This window comes from Ipomoea triloba, chromosome 9 (assembly GCF_003576645.1).
Source record: "Ipomoea triloba cultivar NCNSP0323 chromosome 9, ASM357664v1".
NCBI lineage: Eukaryota > Viridiplantae > Streptophyta > Magnoliopsida > Solanales > Convolvulaceae > Ipomoea > Ipomoea triloba.
Genome location: NC_044924.1, coordinates 19,704,099 through 19,715,412, shown reverse-complemented (window position 1 = coordinate 19,715,412; position 11,314 = coordinate 19,704,099). Strand labels below are relative to the sequence as shown.

Here is an 11,314-nt window from a genome sequence, read left to right as displayed (position 1 = left end):
TAAGATATTGTAGTATTGTGTTTAGTTCTTGCAGTGGACATAATTCATTGATTATATTTAAAAAATTTCATCAATTAATTGATATTTTTTTTGAAAATATCAATTAATTGATATTGTTATTTTTTTTTTTTGTTCTTTTTTTTTTTTTTAAAGTACATCAGGCCCTCCAAGGGGGAAAATTAAGCTGTGATTCTATGGGTTGTCACACCGTCCGTGTCCAACCCCAAAAGGGACTCTACGCCATCCATAGGAATGTCCCAGACCGTGGTCCCCCAAATCCCAATTACCAATTTGATACTGTAGGGACTATACAAATACAATAACTGATATTGTAATTGTAACGAATAGATTGTGTAAAAATACCAAGTTAACGACAATCTCAATTTTCAAAGTTCATTAAGTTTTGGGCTTTCTCGTATATGGGCATACATGCCAAGCAATTGCTATAACATTAACAATAATTATACCATAGACCCAGATCCACCTTACAAGGTGAGACAATTTATATCGTGGACCACGGTATACAATGCATTGTGTACCCCGTATTAAAATGACTTCTGTGTATTTTAGGTAATCGTTCTGTGTATTCCAGACAATCATTCTGCGTATTCTAGGGAACCGTTCTGTGTATTCATGTTAGTAACACATGTTGTGATGTGTTTGTGCATTCGAATGTTTAGGAGGATGAGTTAAGTGTATCTTGTGTCAATATTCTGTGTATTCATGTTATTAACACAGGTTGTGATGTGTTTGTGCATTCGAATGTTAGGAGGATGTGTTCTATGTATTTTGTGTCAATATTTGTGTATTCTGGGCAAACGTTCTGTGTATTCTAGATAATGATTATGTGTATTATAGATAATGAATTCTCTGCAGTCAATCGCGTCCGCATCCACTAACATCAAAACGACGTTGTTTCAGACCAGGGTCTACAGTGTACTGTGGACCATATAACGATTGACAAGGTGAAACCTATTACAATTTATATATTGAATGTTAACATAAAATGTTAATTAGGTTGTACGTACAATTAACATATTATGTATCTTCAATTTATTTACAGACATATAATATGTTAATTGTTAACACATAATATGTTAACGGTGGCTAAAAAAATGTATTTTAAGGTCATTTTAGACCAAAGTAAACCTAGTTCATGGTATATTTACATATTCCAAGGGCAAATTATTGTGTGGACCATAGTCCAAAACGACGTCGCTGAATTTTATGAGTTAGAATAGTGTACATTATGTGTTAGAATAGTATACGTTATGTGTTAAAATAATATATTATGTGTTAAAATAATGTACTTTATGTGTTAAAATAACTTACATTATGAGTCAGAATAATAAAACTTTTGAGGTAAGATAATGTACATTATGTATTAGAATAATGTATTTTATATATTAAAATAATACATTATGAGTTATAAAAATGTATATTGGACTGTGATTTACACAACTGTGTGACCACGGTCCACACAATAACTATTGTATGCCAAGTATATGGGCTTTTGGACTTGGAGTTTGAGAAGTTTCACATCACATCACTATACAAGCCATGTTGAGCATAACACGCAAAAATTGCAGAAATGTAAAATGGAATTACTAAATACTTTAGGCTTCAAAATGATATCTTCCATTGGTTTTCAAGAAATGATAGAAACATTTACATCATACTAGTATATGGCAGGTAGTTAGAAAAGAGAACCTCAAGCCATGCTTCTTCTTTCATACCAAGTACCAACTGAACTAGTCATGGAAAAGAAAAGGAATCCCTGGAATCTATTGAAAGCATCTCCATGCCCCCCCCAGACTCAATTCCATCACCCTGCACCAATGCTTGAAGCCGCCTTGGCGGCGGTGGCACGCCTATCTCCACCACTCCTTCCAGCATTTTCACCACCACTCCCATGGCGGGCCTCATTGATTCCTCGTCCTGAATGCACCACACCGCCACCAGCCCCACACGCTCAGCCTCCCCCACGTCATACGTGCCTTGAAGCCTCTCGTCAATCACTGCTGAGATGTTTCCCTCGAGTATCTTGCGTGCAGCCCATGGTGGAAAGAACCATTTCTCCTCCGCTCCTCTGCCCTCTCCATCTCCTCTGTCTATGGATGGCGCCCCCTGGACATTGCGCCTCCCACCAATTAATTCAAATAGTGTCATTCCATAACTGTACACATCCGCTTTCGTGGTGATTGCCAAACCCGAGATCCACTCTGGTGCAACATATCCCCATGTACCCCTCATGGTGGCCAACACTCTACTGAAGTCCCTACCAAGGAGCTTTGCTAGCCCAAAATCCGAAACCTTTGCTGATAAATCTTCATCCAGAAGAATGTTCTCAGGCTTAATGTCACAATGTAGAATACAATTCTGACACCCCTCGTGCAAATAAGCAATTCCTCTAGCCACTCCAACAGCAACTCGAAACCTGGCATCCCAACTTAGATTCTGGCTGTCTTTCCTTAAATACACACTAAGAGAACCATTTGGCATGTAATCATAAACCAGAAGCCTGTGAGAATTTTCAGAGCAAAATCCCCTCAAGCGAACCAGATTCACATGCTGAATGTATCCAATAGTGCACACCTCTGCTCGAAACTCATTTTCACCCCCGCCAGGCCTATCTAGTCTCTTCACAGCCACAACTGAAGAATCTGATAGCTCCCCTCGAAACACAGAACCATATCCACCATGCCCGAGCTTCTCAGAGAATCCCTTTGTTGCAGTATGAAGCTCTTTATATGAAAAAACCTTCAAATTCATCACTGGAAATACAGCTTCCTCTTCTTCTTCTTCTGTCCTCCTACCCTTTCTCCTCCATAAGAACAGAAAAAGCAAGCCTCCTAGCAAGAAGATTAAAATCGCACAACTCGCTCCAATCACTACTAACTTCTTTTTCCTATGGTTCTTGCTAATGCCTTCTCCATTCGCTCTTAAATACAGCCTATCCCCCGTGATGCTATTGGAAGTAATGTTTCTGAGATTCAGCAGTGAACCGTACAAATTTCTACACAAATTGGTCCTTCCATTGTGATGGAAGCCGATACAAGAGCAATTAACCAAACATTTCTTTTCACACATACTCCTACTTCCCATAAATGACACTGTCTTTGCTCCGTCATAGCTTAGCATTCCAACATCCTTAAACCCTTCATTTTCACCACAACGATAGTTGTTCTCGGGACGACAACCATGGGAAAAATCCCCTGCATTCCACGAAACATTATCCCCTGGTCTAAACCCCACCAAACACTGACAAGGACTCGAAAAAGGCCTAGTATTGCAAAACCCCAAGTTTCCACAGAGGCCATAAACCCTGCACTGATTATCTGGCCGTGACCAGAATGAGTTCCAATTCTGAGTCTGTGAAGCCCAAGTGTACTGCCAAAGCTGGCCAGCGGAGTCCACACGAAAGCGGGTTAAAGGCGGTTGGGCGCCAGGCTCCAATGATACCTCAGAATACCCAAAAGATGCCATTGGAGTAAAGGGTTGGGCAAAATAAAATTTGTAGATATAATGAATGGTCATCTCAGGCACTCCACTAAATGCATTTCCAGTCCAATTACCAGAAGACCAATAAGTATAAGTATGATTATAAACAAGAGCAAGCTCAGAGTAGTCAGGTGGGAGGAGCCTGAGAGAGAACATACCTGGCGATGGGTCTATAGAGCTCTTCCAACAACTTAACCACCTCTGAGCAGTCAAATTCATGCCTGGGAGCAAAGTGTCAGTTGGGGAATCGAAGCTTTGCCAAACCACCTTCCCTTCACCATCCAAAAACACCAAATTTCCTTGCTCCAAGAGCTTAACTTCACTTCCTTTCCCCTGATTATTAGTTTCCCAAACAAGGGTTCTTGAATCACCATTGTCTATCACAGCTAGCTTTCCATTTTGGGTAATTTCAAGACTGGCCCGTGAAAGATTCTTGATGGGGGTATCCCTATTTGCAACCCAGACATAGTTAGGCGTGGGAATTGAAGCATACCAAATGCCTAAATACCATTTGTGTCCACCATTAACACCGAAAAATCCCAACGCAAAGGTCTTTTCAGCACTCCAAATTTGATCATTTCCTCTCAGAACAACTCTGGGCCCCTGCAAAGATTGAACCTTTATGCTCCCTCCTTCTGAAGCTCTATCAGCCGGAAGCAATTTGGGAAAAAGGGTCTTGCCTGAACTTTGGTGTTTCTGATTTGGTGGTTCGAAACTTGCATTTGGGTGTACTGAAATGGAGAGGGCAAGAAGCAAAAGCAGAATCTTGGGTGGCATTTTGACGGTTATCTATGCTCCGCTCCGCTAGACAGACATTGAAAAAGGCCCAACCTTTGTACTCCAATTTCAAAGGCCGAGTATCCTTGTTGTGTTCACACTGGACTACAAGAGAATGGAGACCGGGTTCTTCTGAACATCCCAGGAAAAGCTGCCACTCATGCGCATAGCTAAAGTACAAAAATGCCTGTCTGTACTCTGTAGTAGTCAGATTATTATTTTATTGTTGTAAAAAATATAATTTTTTAATTCAAAATCACTTTCTAACACGGTAAAACAACAACTAAAATATATTTTTTTAATAAAAAAATTAAACAAATAAATTTAAAAAGCATAACGTGGTAGAAAGTGGTCAGCGGATCCCAAAGTCTACTCACGAGTTCCTCTCCTTTTCAAGGTTGTCGCTTGTTGGCTCAAAAAAAAAAAAAGAAGGTTGTCGCTTGTCAAAAAAACAAAAAAAAAAAAGAAAGAAAACTAATTGCAAAAAAAAAGAAGAAGAAAGATATAAGAACTAAGGGTGTGTTTGGTTCACGGGTTTAAACATTAAAAATGATAATCAAAATTATAGTTAGTGTTTGGTTGACAATTTTTTAAAACAAAACTATAAAATTTAATTACTCTTCAATTAAAAATCTCATTTCTAATTAAAAAGATGTATCATTCCATCTTATTGACAATATAACTTTTAAGTTTGGAATAATTTTTTTATTCATATTAATGCTTTGGATGCCATTATATTAGGATTAATTGCTTTGATTTTTTGTTTTTGTATTTTTAAAACATTTATTTCCATTATAGAGTCATATGCAACTAAATTAAATATCAATATTCGTAATCATTTCAATTCATATTATAATTCTTTTCATTTATTAGATATTTATGAATTAACTGATCTTACCATGAGTTTTTAAAAAAAATTAGTTAATAATTAATTATAAAAAGTCCAATAACGTCAAGAAGATAATATTGAAAGCTAGAAAAATGTAAGAGGGTTTTTTTTAGTACTACTAACTCTATTACATTTTTTTTTTTTGAAGATAAAAACGATAGAAATGCATTAATGAAGATCCAAGCTCAAATCGTGAGCAAAGGAAAAGGAACCAAAGTACAGTCAGTACAGTTAGACTTGGACAGGGCCTCCCGGGCTAACTGATGATGTATAAATGGGAGTGTAAAAAGAGGGTGTAAATGTCGTTCCGCTGAGGATTGGGGCTATGGCACGTAATTGTATGAATCAAGAATACTAGGCACTAGAGTATGTGAATTAACTAGAACCCAAGCAACTGAAACTGAATGATGAAAATTAAAAGAAAACAATTGACTAAGGAGTTAACTGTATGATAAGGGAATGTGCCAAATTAGGAGGATTGTAATCTTGATGTTCTAAAAATCTCATAATTATGGAAAGAATAGTTAACCTAGGGATTTATGGGCAATGCACATAAGAGTTCAATTCAGCTACTTTAGTAATCAATAAACAGAATTATGGTACAATTGCCCCACTGTCGTGATGCATCAATCATAACCTTAAGCACCTAAGCATTGTAAGCCCCCAACATTACCCTTATTCTCATAGTAGGAAAATTAAGTTGAAATTGGTAAGGCTCGAGGTCTCCATCCAACTTTCGTTGTAATGAATCATTCTCCTAGACTAGCAATTAATTGTGGCCATCAATCAATAACAAGTAGAAAGAAATCCCCAAATCAACATAAACCCTAGGTAAAAGATTCAATCCCTTTATGCAATAATCATAAATTGAACATCAAGATTAACAATGGACCCCTAATCCAAACCCATAAGCGAATTACTCATGCATGATCGAAGTAAACACAGCAAAGCAATAATTAAAGATGGAAAACATAGCTGCAATATTAAAGAATAAAAAGGGAAAACTTGACTAACGATTCTTGAGAGTAATTCCAATCCAAACGATGATTCCAAGCTCGAAACCCAATTCAATGATGTAAATCTGCTGTATTCTATGCTATGGAAAACTCTAAAGAAGGGAAAAATTGCATTAAACTAAACTAGAGCTCGGAATACCCCAAACATAAGAAAAACTCGAAATAAATACTGGACAGCAGCCGGGTCACGGCCACCATCACGGCCGGGATCGGGGCCGTGATGTGACGTGGCCGGCTGCTTGTCTACGGTAGAGGTCACGGCCGACATCACGGCCGTGAGGGTGGCCGTGATGCGGCCCCCTGGTCCTCTTCTGACTCCTTTCGTGCTCTGTTACTCCTTTCCGTCCCGGGGTAGATTCCTTATGTCTCGAAAACTAGTCCAAGATGATCAAAAATCCTTCCTTTGCTCCTCATTTGTGAATAAACTAAGATTGATCAAATGTAACACACAAACGGACTTTAAATGTATCAAGGTAAAGAAAATAAGCAACAAAACTCCTGAATCGTGGGGCAAATAAAGGTATAAAATTATGTGTATCACTAACATATGAGCAACCCTGTTCGCAGACCGTTTAGCAAACAAAAAGCTTAAGTTTGAAAAAACTCTAGCTATTTCCTTAATGTCATAAAGCAAAAGATCAAAAGATGAGATACGAATAAGATCACTGTTGATGCCATTGATGACTTTGATGCAGTCGCTTTCAAGCTGGACATTGTCAATCTGCAGATTTTTTATCCACTTTAGAGCCTCACGCACTCCAATTGCTTCTGCCTCATGAGGTTTGAAAATGCTTGGGAAAGGAAGGCATCTCGCAGAAATAAAAGAACCAGCAGAATCCCGGATGACGAAACCGAAACCCATCTTGCTGTTGTTGAGATCCAGTGCAGCGTCCACGTTAAGCTTAAACATTCCCTCTGGAGGTCTGGACCAATGAGAAACAAAAGCATTCGAAAACCTGGCAGTATTAAATGCATTGTTAGCCGAAATCCAATCATGCAAAAAACTCCTAGCAGACTGACAAATAAAGGCAGTCGAGATAATGGTCTGGTTCCACACTTTTTCATTTTTGGCTTCCCAGATTTTCCAACATATAGAAATTAAGAGACAAATATTGTCATCAGATTTTGTGTTAAACAAGAACTCAATCCATTCATCAAAAGAATTGCTGGAGATATGATCAACATCACCAATAAAATCCCAGCAGCTACGGGCTAAGGGACAACTGACAAAGAGATGAAAATAGGATTCCTCTTCCAAATTACATAACTGGCAGACTTCCGGGATATTTATATGCCTTGTTCTTAGTCTATCACATGTTGGGAGGGAGTGGGAACAGAGTTGCCAAAAGAAAGTCTTTATTTTTGGTGGAAGTTTCAGTTTCCAGAATCTAGTCCAAGTAGGAATCTGATCAGATTGATATGTCGTTGTGAGAGCTTTGTAACAACTACGAACAGAATAGGTCCCTTACTCGTCTTCCATCCAAATAATTTTGTCTTCAAACTTGGAATTAGGTAGAGGGATACTCAAGATTTGATTGCTAACATCCTGGTTAAACAGAGAGGTAATAAGAGAAGAATTCCATGATTGATCAGCTGGTTTGATAAGAGTAACCACTTTTATGTCACCAAAAAGAGGGGGTGAAATAGGTTGGATGTAAGGACAATTCTTGTTTGGAAGCCAGGGGTCTTTCCAAATGCTTATGGTTTCACCATCACCAACTCTCCATCTACAGCTCCTTTTAAGGATAGGTTGCGCCTCAAGGATACTTTGCCAAATAAAAGAGGGATTATTTCCTAGGTGAGCGTCAAGAAAGGTACCATTAGGATAATATTTGGCGTTATAGGTTCTGGCTAACAAAGAGGTTGGGTGGTTGACAAGGCGCCACGCTTACTTCCCCAGCATAGCAATATTAAATTCTCGGATCCTTCCGAATCCCATACCACCCCAGTTTTTAGGAATGCATAACCTCTCCCAGCTCTTCCATCGAATACCCTTATGTCTATCACCAGTACAGCCCCACCAGAAACTATTCATGATGCGCTCAATCTCGTTACCCATATCAGTTGGAATAAAAAAAACTCATGGAAAAAGTAGGAATGGCCTGAATAACGTTCTTAAGGAGGACTTCACGCCCTGCTCTGGAAAGAAAACGGTGAGTCCAGCTATTAATTCTACCCACAACCTTATCCTTAATAAATCCAAGAATTTCACGTTTGTTTCTGCCAATCAGTGATGGGAGACCTAGGTAATTACCATTCAAAGTGCCCTCTCTCATTCCCAATATAGAACAAAAATCCTGCTTAGAGGCCAAAGTAGTGTTTTTGCTAAAAGTTAGGGAAGACTTTGTGAAGTTTACTGTTTGGCCCGAAGCTGTGGAGAAAGAATCAATGGTGTTCTTTAAGTGAAAGGCTTCTGCCGAGGTGGCTCTACAGAATATGTAACAATCATCTGCGAAGAAAAGGTTTGTGATAGTTGGAGCGCCTCTAGCAATGGATACTCCATGGAGGACTCCTTGGGTTTGAAGTTTTTGGATCATCAAATGGAAAGATTCAAGGATGAGAATGAAAATGTAGGGAGACATGGGATCCCCTTGTCTTAAGCTTCTTTTGGGAGTGACTGTACCAATAGCTCTACCATCTAACAAGATGGTGTAATTAACAGTGGAGACAAGTTCCCGAACTAGGTTGACAATGTGGGAGGAAAAGCCAGTTTAGAGAGGACTGCAAAGAGGAAATCCCAGTTAACTCTGTCAAATGCTTTGCTCATGTTAAGTTTAATCCCAACAAATCCAATTTTCCCTTGGTTCTTTCTTTTGAGGTAATGGTTGACTTCACAAGCAAGCATAATGTTGTCTGAAATTAGTCTGTCAGGGACAAAGGCAGATTGAGAAACTGACACGACATTTGGTAGCAGGGGTTTGATTCTGTTTGCAAGGATTTTGGAAAGTAGTTTATAAAGAGTGTTGCAAAGGGCAATCGGCCTGAGGTCTCCCATACATTCAGGTTTCGATTTTTTTGGAATGAGCACAATATTTGATGAGTTAAGATTACATGGCAGTTTACCAGTTTGGAAAAATTCAGTACAGAAGATAAGGAGATCCTTGCTAATGATGTCCCAAAAATGTTGAAAGAATCCCGGATTAAGGCCGTCTGGGCCTGGGGATTTTTTAGACTTCATATCAAATAAAGCATCTTTAATTTCTTGAATAGATATCCTTATACACAGCGAACTATTTTGAGTGCCAGATATAATAGGCTCAAAATAGTTGGTATTTAAAAAAAATATTTGAAAAAAATTTACTCAGATATAAATATTTGAGCATCTGTATATGTTTATATAATTCCAGTTTACATATTATTTATATATATGTATGATTATGTGTATGAACATTTATATATATATAAATGTGTTTTTCATAGAATATTATATACAAATTTCCGCATAAATTTTGTATATCTATTCTGTTTTTTGGTATTTAAAAAAAAAAAGAAAAAAAAAAGAGGCATATGGAAATTTTTGGGGATTTTTGGCCGGCAACCATTCGGGTCGCCGGCGTCCCTCATTTTCCGGCGACCTCAATCGCCGCCATGGGGCGGTGCGGTCGCTGGTGAGCCTCTTTTTCGGCCAATCAGTTTTTTCCGGCCAAACAGCGAACAATCGGCGAAACAGTTCTATAAAAAAATAAACCTGGCATTGAATCGCCATTTTGGACTCCAATCTTTCGGATATCCAGTGACCGCGCCGGCGACGCTGCTCCTCGGTCCGGCGAGTGGCGAGACTGGCTTCCCGGCCTGGGCTTGCCGCTGCTTCTCTCACGGCTGGGAGGATGGCGCTGCTTGACGGCCGTGGCCGGATGGAGACGGCGGAGGGTCGGCGGCGTTGGGTCGCGGGTGAGAGTGGCTAGCGGCGGTGCTCCGTTGCTTCTCCCGGCGAACGGCGTGGATCGGAGGTGACTGCCGGCGATCTCTCCCTCGATCGGCTCTCGCTTCTGATTACCCTTGCGGCTGCTGCTTGCTAGGTCTTTTGATTAAGTTAGGTGTTGGGCCGGGTCTGGTCTAATGGGCTGACCCATTCTATTAAAAAAAATTGTTTGGGCCTATTATTTGCATATATTATTTTTATTCAATATGCAATTTGTTTTGAAAATTATATAGTCTTTAATTGAAATATTCATTCAAATTGCAAATTGAATTTAATTTTATTATTTAATATATGTTCATATTTGTTAAATTGCTATAATGTTTTATGCAATTTGTTGTTTAATATGAAATCTATATTTTTGTAATATGCGCTTTATGTCCAATTAGCATAATATTTAGTTTTAATTATGCAATTTATATTATGCCTTAGAAAAGCATATTTAGGAATTAGTGAAATTCCTTAGTATATTGGACTTTAGCATATTACATAGTACATACAGTTTAGTACAACTACGGTAATGCCTGAAGGTTAGTACATTAAGTTCAAAAGTTCAACTACCCTTAAAGCCTTTTTCTATACCGTGAACATCATTAACACCTTCAGAACAATTATGCTATAATGTGAAATTGCATGACTCGGGAAAAGTTTTCTTGGGAGGAAAACTTTACAATTGGCCAATGTGCTGTAAGTTCCCTTGAAATCCTACTCTGTCTAAGGAGTTGGTTTTTAATGGGCCTTAGCCCAACCAACTTTCCTGGGAGTATACTTGGGAATTGCATATCATGTTAATTGCATAATTTGTTTTTTGAATTTTAATTTAATATTGCGGTATTGCGGTGTATAATAAATTGCTTGAATAATAACATTAGTGGTAATTGAACAAGCTTTTTAGGTCCAATTGTTATCATATTGGTATATTGTTACGATAAAGATAAAATTGCTATTTTTTGTGACTGATTGTTGTTATTTTGTTAATAACATCAATAAAGTTTTAGTCAAGAGCCGCTTTTAATTATGCCTTTATATCAATTAATAAAAGTTGAAAAATATTAGTTTTTACATTTTTCAACACTAAAGTTTTTTTCGGTTTTTTAATTTTATTAAGTTAAAAAAAAAAAAAACTTTCCCGAAAAATATTTTAAAGGCCTGCGGTTTTAGCAATTTATTTTTCCATTTCAAATCTCCTAATTGTTATAATATTATGTGGTG

At 38.2% G+C, this 11,314-nt stretch overlaps 1 protein-coding gene across 2 annotated transcripts; it reads right to left on the bottom strand.

Moving 5' to 3' along the window:
• Positions 1-1,583: 1,583 nt before the first annotated feature.
• LOC116029122 (G-type lectin S-receptor-like serine/threonine-protein kinase SD2-2) lies at positions 1,584-4,424 on the bottom strand. Of its 2 annotated transcripts, XM_031271020.1 has the most exons (2): positions 3,660-4,424; positions 1,584-3,215 (listed from the first exon to the last, which is right to left on the bottom strand). In XM_031271020.1, exons 1-2 carry the CDS (start codon positions 4,276-4,278, stop codon positions 1,756-1,758), a joined length of 2,079 nt encoding a protein of 692 aa, XP_031126880.1. In that variant the 5' UTR covers positions 4,279-4,424; the 3' UTR covers positions 1,584-1,755. The 2 variants fall into 2 exon arrangements, with proteins under 2 accessions (XP_031126880.1, XP_031126879.1); XM_031271019.1 differs by having other exon boundaries at positions 1,584-4,424.
• Positions 4,425-11,314: the final 6,890 nt, after the last annotated feature.

What these genes read in the sequence shown, in the direction of transcription:
- LOC116029122 (XM_031271019.1), bottom strand. Translation starts at nt 4,278, where the DNA reads ATGCCACCCAAGATTCTGCTTTTGCTTCTTGCCCTCTCCATTTCAGTA.